The 15072-nt window shown below is 41.3% G+C and overlaps 1 protein-coding gene across 1 annotated transcript in view; it reads right to left on the minus strand.

Annotated features, from left to right (window-relative positions):
- The window catches only part of LOC135904647 (ATP-dependent DNA/RNA helicase DHX36-like), a 66135-nt gene that overhangs the window by 49112 nt on the left and 1951 nt on the right, over positions 1–15072 (minus strand). The window contains exons 4-7 of the mRNA XM_065435514.1: positions 11071–11373; positions 8873–8947; positions 5692–5787; positions 3595–3668 (exon numbers count right to left, since the gene is read on the minus strand). Of these exons, the coding sequence (XP_065291586.1) occupies positions 3595–3668; positions 5692–5787; positions 8873–8947; positions 11071–11373 (548 nt within the window). The remainder of the gene's footprint in view (positions 1–3594; positions 3669–5691; positions 5788–8872; positions 8948–11070; positions 11374–15072) is intronic.

The raw sequence follows: 15072 nt of genomic DNA on the forward strand, positions 1-15072 counted from the left end.
AGGCGCATCATTCTTGCAATTCCACGCACAATACATTCTATGCAGGGTAGATTCCATGCAGAATACATTTCTCAATGGTTTGCTTTTGGATAGGAGGTGCGGTAAATCTTTACAGGCATCACTCTTGTCTTTATTCATCCAATGCGCACTACAATTATATTGTGGGGTTTTACTTGCCAAAACCACAATTTGATTATAAGGCACACCATAGTTGAATTGAATAGTATTGACATAATACAATTTACAAAAAATGGAATTGCAATAATGCATCTGAATCCCTAGCCTGAGGCTAGTTATGAATCATTTAAGTAAAATGATGAAAAAGAGCATGTCACATAAGAAAACAATAATGATGCGAACAAAAATACTTTTACTAACATTATAACATTTGAAAACAAATTATAACACAATTATTACACTGCAATACTATTTCAAACATTTCCTGCATCTACACACGCAAGTTTCACAACATCAGCATGCATATTGTTAAAACTGTACAAGCAACACAGTCATGTATGTACAGAGCATAAGGTACAACACAATTATAAGTGGTAGTCAATTCAAAATGGTTACACATCTTGAAAAATATTTTTTAGCAATTAATATATTAAGGTGCTATATATTACATAGGAAATGTCCTTTCAATGCTAAGGAGAAATTCATACATTTTTTTAGTTCCAGTGGAAGGTTCCATACAGTGACTCCATTAGCTGTAAGTTTTCTCTTATCATAATCTTTTTTGTTTACTGAGTGAGGTAGTTACCGTTTACTTTGTTATGGCTTCCGCGGCAAGAACATAACAAATGTGATGAGTAGACTGGATAGTTGGTACTAATACTAGAATGGACCATTAGTGTCGTTTTATAATCAACTGGAGTGATGAACAGCATGATATTTAAGCTTCAGAAGAGTGGTAGGGTATGTGCACGGTATAGTCTGAATTTGTCATAAAGCGTATTGTTCTTTTCTGAAGTATTAAAACTGGTTCTAAACATGTGCGGTATGTGTGACTGCAGGTAACTCAACAGTAACTTATGTGGCTATGAAATAAGCTGAAACAATTTATTCGTAATGTCGGTATGTCAAATTTAGGCTTATAGCGCATGAAAAGACAAGGACGAAAGGAAGATGTGACACACACAGGTGGTAGCTTGCAACGATCTTTATTTCGAGTAGGGGACTCATACATATAAACAACTTTTTCATGTACATCATCACACATACACTATTTGCAAAAATTCCTTGCACACAATTGCGCAGGTAAGCTACCTAACTCTTTGTGGGAAAGGGCAATTGATGGTTTTGACACACAGTTATCCCCAAGCCTATCAATCATTTCTGCTTCGATAATTTCGCAAGTTAATCTTCCTCGGGCTCTTCCCACAATGGAGCGGGGTGGGTTCCTTGACACTCACTGCAGGCACTGTAGGCAAGTCCGCTGTCGCCGAGGTGGATGATGGTGACCAATCGACGTGTGCTCCAGCATACAGAGACTGCTCCATTGTGGGAAGAGCCCGAGGAAGATTAACTTGCGAAATTATCGAAGCAGAAATTATTGATAGGCTTGGGGATAACTGTGTGTCAAAACCATCAATTGCCCTTTCCCGCAAAGAGTTAGCTTACCTGTGCAATTGTGTGTAAGGAATTTTTGCAAAGAGCGCATGTGTGATGATGTACGCGAAAAAGTTGTGTGTATGTATGGGTCTCTTGCTCGAAATAAAGATTGTTGCAAGTTAGCGCCTGTGTGTGTCACGTCTTCCTTTCGTCCTTGTCTTTTCACCCGCTATAAGCCTCACAATGTCTTACCAACAAACCCAAACCACTGAATTAAGGTACGTCAAATATGTCTCGGAATTTGTACAAGAGAAAACAAGCTTTACTAAGTTGCTTGCAGACTTCGTTGATACAAGGTTTCCAGTTAAAAGATTTGTCAAGTAATATGCCTAGGTATTTTACAGAATTCCCTCATTCTAGCACTGAATTATTTATTGTAAGTGAACATGAGTGTTCATCCAGAATTTTGCGCGGTGAAATAAAATCAATATACTTAGTTTTCTGTATATTTAATGTTAGTTTGTTTGAAGAGAATTACTTGTATATCAAGCTTTGAATTCGCACAAATAAAGGTACGGTCCGGAGAGTCTTAGGCAGATATGAGAGCTGTATCCTCAGTCAACATACATGTTGAAAACTTTTTTACGATACAAGGAAGGCCGTTAACGTAGAGCGATAAAATTATTGGTCCAAGAACTGAGCCTCATGGTACACCTACAGTTGTCTCAAGAAACTCGAACAGGGTATCAGCTATTTGCGCTGTCTGTTTACGGTTTTCTAGATAATGTTTTAAGAATTCTAGGCACATTCTATGAAAACTATAGCATTCTAGTTTGTTTAATGCACGTAATATGCAGTGGTTGACAGTATCAGAGGCTCTTTTATGTCAAGAAATATACCTACAACTGTTCTATTGTCATTTAAGTGGGAGTTAATAAGTTCGGATAAGGACAAGACGGCCGTGTCAGTTGACCTACCTTATCTAAACCTATGCTGAGACAGGGTGTAAGAATACTTTGGTGTTCTAGGAAAGACATAATTCGTTTGACTATTAGTTTTTCAAATACAATATTTATAGTACTTATGATAGAGATAGGATGGTAGTTTTTTGGGATGTTTTTATCATCAGCCTTGAGAATAGGGATTATATTTGACAAATTACGAAGGTCTTGATACATAGATATGTAAAATGATAAGCTAGATATTTTTTTCTAGAGGTACACAAAGAATATTGATGCATTGCTTGAGTGCCAAAGAAGGTATGTTGTCACAAGCATCTGAACATTTAACTGGCATAGTGCTAACTAGAGTTACAATTCTGCTAGATGTTATATCGGTAAATTTAAATGCATGAGGATAGCGAGGAGGGTATGTAATGTATTGCTTGTTGACAACCGTAGCCATTATCCAAAACCCACTGATCAAAAATAGGTATTAAACGTCAAAACTAGGGTGTTTAATAATACTCCAATAGCTTCAAATCTGGCACGGTGGAAGAGCTTACAGGGGGTTTAAGAACAGAGTGTATATACACCATGTTATTCATGACTAACCCAAATTTTTGGTTATTAAGTTTGCGTAGTATTCTTTCCTTCTTATTCGAATGAGCACCACTACTTTATTACAAGCCAACCTGAATTGCTGTAGGCAATTGTAATTGTTTTTGTGCATTTTTACTTTTGAATGCCAAAAGTCTTTCTTCTTAATGTGTTCTGTCATACGTCTTATGAATTGCTGTGAAGAGCATCACTGCCTCACTTAAGGTTTTGTTTAGTTTAGAATAAAGAGCATTCACGTCTGGGACAGAGAATTAATCGGAACGTAAAGGTTTTATAGAATGAATGAATTCAGTGCACTGCAGACGTTGATGAAAAGCTGGGAAGATAATGCAACTATGAGTGGCCTGAGAGTTACTGCGCTGAACCTCTGTGACAGAGAATAAAATGACAGTAGGGGAGTGATCACTTGTAGTTTTGTCATAAATAGCACACTAACTGCCTTCAGCGTCAAAGTTGCATAAAATATGATCGGTACAGTTACCATTCCAGTCGTATGTGATAACCAGCGGAGTCCCCACACTGCTCCGCCCGCTCAGCTGCCACTCGCTCTGCCACCTGGAATATAAGATTCAAAGCATTTGCAACACAGCCGAGAAAACACAAGTATTGCAGCTGTGTCTCACTAGTCACCATTCTTTCATCAAAAACGCGAGAAGAAAATGTTTCAGCTCTTTTAATACCCCTGTAAATTTGACACATTGTTGCATAGCAAACCCATGCAAGCACCACGCATGCGTTAAAGTAAGCCTACAATCAATTGCTTTTCTTGTCACTGCCACTGAAGATGCAGAAATCTACAGCTTCGGAAGTTGCAAAGCTTCAGGTTGCAAAGCCTCAAGATACTACCCAAAAGTGGCACAAATACCAGGTGTTTTAGCCAACACTTTCAAGGATGTTTTTTCAATTGCCTGTGGCGGATAGTACAATTCTAGTCCATGAGATGGTCTACTGGAAGAAGCGGACATTACTCACACAAGAAATTGAAATGCATAATTGACTAATTGACAAGAAATCACTAATGATGTTTAAGCTAATTGCATTATGGCACATATTGCAATTTAAAAATTCTAGCCAGGGATTTCGGAACGGAATGAATTTTCAGGATGACAGTAGTTTCGAGGTATGAATTCCCGAAGATTGCGGAGGAATGCATTGGCGTTCCAGTTACTTTTGTGCTTCAAGGTATAAAACAACATTCCATTAAGAAAGTAAGTGGAACGACAATGCATCTTTACCGCAAGTTTGACAGTGCATTATCTCGTAAATGGTGTCATCCGCACGATACTTTTCCAGTAGACACGCCTTGCAGACTCACCCGCTAGAATTTGTAAATTGCAATATGTGCCATAAGGTGCTTAGTTATTAACATAATTAGTGCATCTTGTTAATTAGTTGATTATGCATTCCTATTTTTTTTTACAAGTAACGTCCGCTTCTTCAAGTAGACCAGCTCATGGACTAGAATTGTGCTATCTGCCGGAAGCATTTTTAAAAAAAATTTCGAAAGCATTCACTGAAACACCCTGTATATTGTCAGAGGTGCCAGCCATAGTTGCAAGTAAAAATTGAAAACGAGTTGACATTATAGCTCTTCTACTGTAGCATTATCAGCAATGCTTGGCAACTGCATCCATTGGGTATTTACAAAATAATTAGGTAAATAAGGTTGCAGTACAACTACACACTGTGAATAAGGCTTCTGTGCAAAAGTTAAAATACCTCTCATTTTCAATTTACTTGTTTCAAATGTGGCCAGCGTCCATAACATTATTTGTCTGGGGATTACTCTTAACCAGCAGCAATGTTCTTGATCAACTAATTTAACTTTTGCCTGAATAACATCCAACGCAATGCATCAATGGAATGATGGGGACCCTGTTCGCCTGTTTATCAGGTTAATGCACAAATAAAGCAATGTCCCCAGAAAACATTCCAAATATCCTTAAGGTCATCATTGTACTGAAATTAAAATACAGCCCAAGATGGGCTTTGAATCCTAGGCATTGACAGAATATATTTTGCATTTTCAGCAAAAGTCGTTTTAACAGTTGTTTCCCTGGTGGTGGTGGTGGTGGTGGTGGTGAAAACTTTATTGAAAATGTCCGGCGATTTGGGCGGGGTGGGGCCATAAGCACCCCAGCCTAGGTGACGGCCTCGAGTCCTTGGACTCGGGCAGCTTCCTCGGCGTGCCGGCAAAAAGAATATATGAAACCAACAGAAACAAGCTGCAGTGGCCTAAGCACCTGGTTTACAAATATGTGTGTTTGTCTATGCTTTTCCGTTGTGGTGGCCAGCTCATGCTTCAGTGGGAACCAGGCTTGTCAAATGGAAATTCAGCAAGCAAACCATCGCAATCTCATTGTGCTTCAGTGGTAGTTAAGACTGATTGGTTAATCTGGTGAGAGATTCTGGTTTGCAACACTGCATCAGCTGCATCCTTCCAGGATGCAGCTACAAGATTGCAGGTCACAAAATAAAGCTTCGGCAATTCAGTCACTCATGACTAGCCAGAATATGTACAAGTGTGAGCACAAGCTTAAACACAAAGATGGATGTAACAGTTGCGAACACTACTCACAGATATTGCGCTGATTCGGCGCGGTTGAGTGCAGATGACTTTGCAGAGGGACCCCATGCCTTTTTGAATGTACGAGTCCAGTATGAACTGTGGAACCTTGGCAGAGGAAAGCAAGACTGAGTTCAAGACAAGTGTAGTACTGTACAGTGAAAAACCAAGAAAAGCAGAGAGGAAGAAGCGCTGAAGAATCCAGCACACTTTTCTAATATACTTTTAGCCACTGCAAGTCGTTAACACAACAGCCACAAATCTTAAAAATAAATTCCACACATTGCTCACATTTAACTACCGATGCTACAAGTGAACAAATAGAAATATGCAGATCCAACGTGCTTCAAGAACCAGTTTAAGCGAAGCTTTCTCTCAGTGCTAGTGAGGAACACAGTTCTTGTGTAGCGACAATTCAAATATTCAACACTTTCCAATATTCAAGCACTTTCCATTTTCAATGAAAAGTGCTTCACTCAACATTAACTTGTGGAGCTCCAAAAGCGCACAGACATGTCCGACAGACACCCGAGTCTATTGTACATACAGTCAAAGCTCGTTAATTCGACACCCGTTAATTCAGAAATTTGGAAAATTCAGACGGTTCTATTGGTCCCGGCCAAGTGCATGTTAGTCTATGGGACCAAATCTTCGTTAATTCGTCAGAATTTGGCCCCGCACCGCTTAATTCGGACAAATGCTGACGGCTACCGCTAAATGAAGGTGTGGTAAAGCAGCGCTGGCACCACTGGAGTGAAACCGAGACCTGCGAAGCATCGCCACCGTCATCAATTAATGGGGACGACTGCAGCGTCACCGAAGGTCGGTGTCTTCTTTCTTCGCTCCACTGCGCCTTCGACATCATTTTTACTTGTGTTGTCGAGTCGGCATCAGCTCTTCTTGCGGAGTTTCCTTTTCATTGTGACCATGTTTTGAATGCCACCACCATCGTGCGCTACAGTGATGGCAACGCCGGCAAAGCGGCAGAAGAACGAAGCCGAGAACTTCGCGACTAAGGTGGAAATTTTGCAGGCTTTGAAGGACGGCGAATCGTGACAGCACGTTATGACCAAGTACAACGTGAAGCGGGGCACGTAGGGAACATACATGAAAAATTAACAACAGATTCTTCAAGCCTTCGAAAACGAGAACTTTCATGCAACAAGAAAGCGGTCGTGAACCGCACCTCATCCCCAGCTCGAAGAAGCTTCGCTCCAGTGGGTTACTGACTGTTGCAACGCGCATCTGCCTTTGAGAGGACCTCTCATCATGGCACAAGGTGGAAAGTACGCTGCGATGATGAACACTGCATCTTTCATAGCTTTAGAAGGGTGGTTCGCGAGGTTTTGGGAGAGACACAAACTCGTCTTCGGAAGTGTGTGCAGAGAAAAGGCCAGCGTTGACAAAAACGTGACCACTCAGTGGAAAAATGTGAAGCTGCTTGAGCACATCGCCGCATATGAACCAAGTGACGTGTTCAATGCAGACGAAACTGCTCTATTTTTCAGAGTTATGCCCGACAAGAAGTGCAAGCAAAGGATAACTGTGCTTCTTGCTGCCAATATGACCGGCACGGAGTGCTTGCCACTCGTCATCGGGAAGGCGCATAAGCCATGTTGTTTTAAAAACATCAAAAGCCTTCCTGTCGAGTACAGAATGAACAGGAAGGCTTGGATGACCTCGGACATCTTTCGAGGCTGGCTGCAGCAGTTATGTCTAAGGACCGCAAGATAATTATGGTCGTTGACAACTGCAGTGCACATAACTGTACAGTCTAACTGAAGAGCGACAAGGTAGTTTTTTTGCTGCCCAACACTACATGTGCCCTTCAGCCGAAGGACCAGGGTATCATTCACTATGTGAATTCGAAGTACCGAAAGCACCTGCTACAGAGAATGATCTTGCGATCAGAAGTTGGAAAGCTGTATGAAGTGGACTTACTCGTCGCAGTGCATATCATCGCCCACATGTGGAAAAATACACCTCCACAAATCATCGCCAACTGTTTTCGGCACAGCGGTTTTGTGAGGCCCGAGCATGCAGCAGCAGCTGACGAGGTGTCAGCCGAGTCTGCTGATGATGACTGCCTGACCTTCGATGCTGTCCTTCCCACAGATGTGACCCTTCAGGACTACATCGCAATTGATGATTGTGTCACCACGACCGGTCTCCTGACCGATGAAGAAATGATTCATGATGTCACAGGTGCCCGGGAAGACCATGATTCAGACGAAGAGTCATGCGAGGAGGTGCAGCCACGACCTCATCACACCTCACGAGAAGTCACGAAGGCGCTTTTGCTATTGGAGGACGTTTGCCTGAGCACTTCCGACAGTTTGCAGGCTATTGGCCACTTGAAAGAGTTAACAAAAATTGTGATGTCAGCTGGAATCTGAGCGAGAAACCAGATGACTATTGCAAAATACCTCAGTAAATAAAGGTATGCTTCTCCAACTTGATTTTAATGTCGTTTTTCCTGTTCATTTGTTACTTCGGCATTCGGATAATTCAGAGATTTTTCCCAGTCCAATGGGATCTAAATTAATGAGCTTTTACTGTACTACACGCCAAACCAAGCTCATCCTGCATGCAGTGTTTCTCAACGTGCTTGTTTGCATCCATAATCAAGACAGTCCGGTTCTGCTGTTGTCTCATCACTGCATGTTGTTGACACCCAACTTCCCATTAACGAGTAAGTGTGCACTCGCATATCAAGCCATTATTCACACCGTATTAACACAGCTCCGCTGCATGTGAAATGTGCACTGGTGGGTGTTGCTTCACTCCATATTTTCAAGCCAGCATGCTTTCACACTCAAAAACCACAATTCACAATGAAACAATCGACACTGCAACTATCCCTGATGCTTCTTTCGAGTTTCCTCCACTCTCGGTACACACCGGGTAATATTTGTGCAATTCAGCAGAAATAAAGTGGGAGAATAGGCAAAGAAAGCATCGTGAATAACACTGTGCATGACAGCGGCCCAAATGTGGGAGAATAGGCAAGAAAAGCTTTGTTTTAAAAGTAGCACTACATTTAACTGAACCTACAAGCCAACTACCACTACCACATGACCACTGCGGATAGTTCAAGCGTCAACTCTCCGTGACCCATCGTGCAAGACAACAGCCAGCATCCACAAAGTGGGAGAAAGAGGCAAACAGAAGGCTCGCTCTAAAATGAACTTACTTGAGTGGTTTTCCCAGATCCAGTTTCACCACTGATGACCACAACCCGATTGCTCTCAATGACTTCAATTATTTGCTAATAGACAAAAGGGGGAAGAAAAAAGAGCAGTCGCATAAGTATGTGAGGCGCATAATACTAAATTGGTGCTTTAAAGGGCCCCTGAAACGGTTCGGACAAATTTTGTAGGCGCGTAGGGTACAGCTTAAGTAGAACATTCGCACCACAATTTAAGTGAAGCGTTATGTATTAATGGAGCTGCAAGCAATTAGAAGTTACCCTCCTCCCTAGCTATGCTTTTCCTCCTCAACTCGCTCGCCGAGCGAGCGGCGCTAAGCTCCGCCTTCACTGGTTCAGCGTCACGATGCGACGTCACATCGTTCACTTCCGGTTGTTTTGGAGCACGCCCCTTCCCGCGCGAGACCTCTCCGCTAGCCGCTTGGCCGTCGACCGAGAGATATTGAAGCAGCGTGCGTTGCGAGCATTCTGTCGTAGCGCCGAACGTGTCCGGTATTCCGGTAACCGCAGGCAAGCTGGTCATTTCGGCAAATGACTGGAGGCATAAACTCAAGCTGATGAAGGAACTTTAGCGTAGACGTACGTGAGCAGCCTGATCAGTCTGCACGGTCCAGACACTTGCTGGCGCTGCGCTTAACCAGTCAAACAAAGCGCTAATATTGCTCTAACCAAGTGTAAAACATTTTAAACATTTATAAAAACAACGTGTTGATGATTACACTCCTGCGAAAAATACACACCAGCAGCAAAAAAGAATACACTTCATTGCTGCTACTGTGTATGGTTGAGCTCTGTGCCACCAGGTGGCTGCACCGTGCAGAACATTCACATTTGCCCTTCTGCTCATATCGTGGCTCATCCCGGCACAGTCAAGCGGCCAGACCCTGTCCCCTTGCGCTTGCGTTTGCGTTTGCCCCAATACCGGACTCGCGAAACGCTATTGCGTTAGTAATCTTCCGGTGTAAAGTGACGGCCACAAACGCGCAAATCCTGGCGCCGATCGGATACCGGCAGTCCAATGCGCAGCAGCCAGTTCGCTTGTATACTGCCTTGCAGAGGGACACAATGTCGCAGCTTGACATATTGCCAGTCGCTAGGTTTGCAGTCCACAAGGCAGCAAAGTCGAAACATAGTGCTCGCGAAAAGACTGAGACCAACTCTGACCGCGGAGCTCTCGTCAAAATGGAGTATGTTGTAACACAAGCAGACGACACTTGCTGTGTACCGGAAGTGCTGAAGTGTACTGAAAAATTGTTCTTGTGCATTCTCTTTATGTTACTTTCTTTTTATAAAAACAAATGAACTAACATTCCAACTATTACGAAGATTATTTGTTCACCATAAAGTTGGAAAAATTATCAATCACGCGGCCTGGTCAGCCAATCGGATAGCTCAGCCCACTGACGTCATATGGGTGGTTTCTGTCATATGGGTAGGGGCGGCTTAAAATTCCGCCGAGCAGCGTGCTGCGATCAGCAGCGATGTGCATTTTTAAAACCTTATAATAAATTACACGCTTTACGCATAGCACTTAGATGTGTCAATTAATGATCAGAAGGACCTACTCTAACGACTCAGTACGTTTGTAGAAAATCATCAAAATCGTTTCAGGGTCCCTTTAAGGCTCACAACACACGTTACTATAACTGTCGAACATAGAGATGCTGAATTGTGTGCACCCTTTATTTTTTCTCTTTTTAAACGTCAGCTGGTCACAAACAATAAAAGAAAGGCAAGGCTTTCATGGTTGACTGAGGCCCGAACTATTATCTGAGATAATGACAGTGCAGAAGTGAAAACACTAGCAGACAGTGAATGAAAGGCTCAAACTTTTTACTAGGACACAAAGTAACACTTCAGTGTTACTTTGGGTATGGTCAGCAATCATTGAAATACGGTCAGAAAAGGTCACTTTCACACTTTTGCAAGAAAATTTCCACTAGGAAGCCCCACGTACAGTAATGAACAGCAATGATGCATGCCAGATAACGCACACAAATTAAATTGTTATCAATGATATAACAGCAGCAAGTACGGCTGGTTTCTTTGCATTATTCTACTTGCACGTGGCTTTAGTGCTCAGGACAGAAAGAAACCTCAACAAATGACCAAAGGTGCATTTCCATGCCTTTTAAACACAATCACACAACAACAAAAAATTATCGAACATGCAGAATTCATACCTCTCGCATAGTGTAGGCAGGCAGTTTCTTTCTGAAATCAAGCATGCTTTGATACTCCCGTGACTGTGCCTTGGCTTCCAGGCTTTGGTAAAGCTTTTCATCAAGCGCAGCATTGCGCTCAAGCTTCAGTTCTCCACCAACGCCCCTCGTGCCAAGGCGTGTCGGTGCACTTGAAAGGTACTCCACTGCAACGGCATTGATTGAGTCGAGCCGCTCATGGCTTGGGCCCTCTTCCAGGCTAATGTTGTGGATGATCTGCTGCAGATCCTGCTGGCTTTCTGGATCAATTGATACAGCAACTTTCTGGAAGGTTACAAAATACCTGCACATTAAGGGTGCATGTTCTTTGTGGCTGCATTTTTCGAGTGAAACACGCATACTCATTGTAAGAAGTGTGCCATAGCTGAAACCACAGAAATATAAAGACTTACAGCAGCAAAAGAACCAAACATATGTTGCATCACATACTCAGAATTAAAGACACTGCGTAATTTAATGGGAGTGCAAATATTATGCGGATCAAAAACAAACCAACTACCGTTTTGTTATCTGATTCTAATACATTCAAGAAAGCAATATTTTGTAGTTTTAATGACAAACTTGCGGCCAACTACAGTGCTCAAGGAATGAAACATGTCAATTTAGGGCTCACGAATGCACAAACTTTCATTTCCATTGTCTGTATTCATGTGACATCCATGTAATTTCGGCCGTACAATTTTCAGTCACCAGACTCATAGTTAACTGACATGGCACGCTCGAGTAATTGCACATATGGAGTGTGCTACTTAAAGTTTCCGTGTCGTGTTTCATTCCGTGAACACTGTACTCTCTTGAAAAAGTCACAGGAAAGTGATCAATGTTTAATCGCGACTCAAAGTACGCACTGTTGGGCCCCCTGGCCAGAAGTCATAAGCCAGTCTGGCACAAGTGAGCGTCCCCTTTCACGGGGGGAGAGAAGCCCATTTAAACTCTGCCAAGGATGAAGGCTGCAGCATTTGATGAACAAGATGTTTCTCGTAAAAACATTAGCACCATACCGAGGTGTCCCCTTCCCTTGTTCTCCTGCACTTCCTATACTAGTCCATATCTTCCAATTATCACTTCTAATTAGCACATCACTTTTTAGTATTCCTCACTGTTCTAACTCTGCACAAGCAACATTGCCAAAATAGTGCAGACAATGAAACAAGAAGGAAAAGATAGAGAGCTAAACAAGACACATGCGAGTGTATTATATCTGGTTCCCTTGGCCTGTAGTTTCTGCCATTTGCCATGTGAACACAAATAAGCAATTCCTACTCTCTTATGAACCAGCCGGGGTGAAAGCTTCATCACAGAGACTTTGACGAAAAGTTGGTTGGAGAGTTAATCACCAAACACTTTGGATTTTAAATAAGAGTACTACAATGACCTTCGTGAGAAAGCAGCATAACCGTCTGGCTCATTAATGAAGGCTGCGCTAGCACGAGCAAATGCTTAGGCTGAATTTATCTGCAAGTTCAAAAGCCCAATAAGTGAAAATTATAATTTTTTTTACTACAACTTAAGCTCAAATCTAGAAATTTGCACAAGGCTGTTAAATGTAGAGGGCTATCCACTGTTAGGAAGAATAGTACACCTGTAGTGCTTCAAATTAACTGCAGCTTAGTACTCTTTTCATAATAGATGTCTGCCTAAAGTACCCCATTAATCGCTCTCACCCCACTTTTCTTTAAGAAAAAAAAATTTTGCCACTGTGTTCGCTTGCACAAAAGTAAAGTGCTCCCCCTCGCAATGAACAGCCCTATAAATTGCTATTTTCTACCAACTTAACAAAATTGAAATTTTGTTCATGCAATATTATGCTAACAAAACTAGCCTTTTCCAAGTCTAGTTCAAATCTCCTAATTTATCAAATTACCAATAGCAAAATTTCCTTTTCTTAGTTTGCAACATCATACTGAAACAAAAGAATGCAAAATTTCATTACAGGTAATGACAAATGCATTTCTAAAATTGAAGTTGATGTATAAAAGGATTCTGAAAATTGCAAGCAATTAATATATTTTCACTTCTCAGGTGGCAAGAGGACTAATCCTGCCAAAATACCTACAAGTAGCATTATAGTATTGTAATCTTGCATTGTAATGATCCCAATATGCAAACAGAAAATGTGGCCCACAAATCTTTGCAACACAGCCTAAAAACCGAGGAGAGAGTCCTAAGTTATATGTACAATACATTGAGACAGTCTGCTGTGGCTAATGAAAAATAAAGAACTATAAATTGTAGGGTTTAACTCTTTCCTTACCACTAGAAATGACATAATTTGCATTGCTTTTATGTTCGAACGTTTTATTTCAAGACATAGTAGTCGTAACGTGTACCATAGTACATAACGTTATAGCCTGACCACTGGTGTTTTAAATAGATGTAAAGCAGTAATCATAGCCCAGTCAGGTTTTTTCTCTTACAATTGGTATGTGCAACTTCAATGAAGCCTCTCATGGAACATGAAAGAAAGTAATAATTTGCTATATTCAGTTTAGGTACCGAGAGTAAGAAAAAAAGTGACACATACAAAATATGCACCTGGCTCCTAGTTCCCAGATTTTGTAAGTCAGACCATGCACAAAAAAACTTATTATGCACATTTATTGGCATCAATACTAGCCATAGTGATGCCCTTACTATGTGGGAAAGGAGAAGTTTTGCAAATGCAAAATTGCGCAAGTTCCTACAGTGCAGGGAGCACTTGTTTTTACTCATTGCAGCAGGCACCATGTTCCATTTTTTACTGCATTCTTTAGGCTCACGAAGCAACGGTTGTCAGGTCAGGGAAGCATGCAGAAGCCTCCTCATACTTGATTATTGTGTTCTATCATCTTTTCTGTGCAAGCAAGCTGGTCTGGCGCGCTTTCAACAAAGCAGCAGAATACAATAGCTACTGAGCTACTATGGCAGGCAAATAATACAAAGCAAGTTTCACAGATTTATGTGCACAACTCTGCACTGCAGAAGTTTATGCCAAAGTAAATTCTTTGAATTTGAGCATGAGATGACATCTTTCTTTTTTCTAATATCTAAGAATACCTCTGTATAATGTCCTGCACTGCCTGCCCAATCACAGACCAACATCATCATTGTAAAAAAAGAAAAAGTTATGCAGATCCAACGCACGTGTTGGAATCGATGTTCAGTGAAGCTTTAGTAAAAGAATTAGTTAATTCTTTAGAACTAATAACACTGCACACAATTTTGTTTACTTTCATCCCATGCAATGAGGAGTTGAATGAAATGTCTTTCGTTTATCCACCATGAAGGTCAGAACTTTATTGTCTTGCAAATTTTGTTTATGCACCGCATCATTCAAAACCTATGCCAAGACACAAACTCTACTTCCGGTGGCTGCACAGTGCAAGACGAATACACGTTGATAAGGTGATACACATTGATACATTAAGGTGATGTATGATGCTTGTTGATGGAAGAATGGTGATGGAAGGTGTATGCACAGAAAAGTGTGACACATATTGAGCAACATTTACAGATTCTCTACCTCTCTTGTCACAGTAAGACACCTATTCTGGAGGATTGGCAAATAATAGTAATACTCCGAGTGGCACATAAATCAAAGAAAGTATATAAAAAAACTTGTTATAAATATAATTAACCATTCCTGTAATACATTGATATCTCTCAGCCGACATGAAATGTTCAGGTTTTATGTAGGAATCATAGTGGAACATGCCCATTCCGAAAGATTGGCCATGAACGGCCATATGCACACACGTAGTAGCTAAATTAAAGAAAATAAAGTAAATATAAGTAAATGCAAGAATCTGTTCAATATAAATTGCCGCTCCCTTAACTGATCAGTGCATTTTAGAGATGCCTGCAAGCCAACATTATATGTTCATAACGTTATTATAATAACTAATACAATTATTATCTGTACACTTCGTAAGTGCACAAGGCTTGTACAAGTTACTTCGCTGGTAGTTTCATATAACCTTCGCA

Source organism: Dermacentor albipictus, chromosome 2, assembly GCF_038994185.2.
Source record: "Dermacentor albipictus isolate Rhodes 1998 colony chromosome 2, USDA_Dalb.pri_finalv2, whole genome shotgun sequence".
NCBI classification, from domain to species: domain Eukaryota; kingdom Metazoa; phylum Arthropoda; class Arachnida; order Ixodida; family Ixodidae; genus Dermacentor; species Dermacentor albipictus.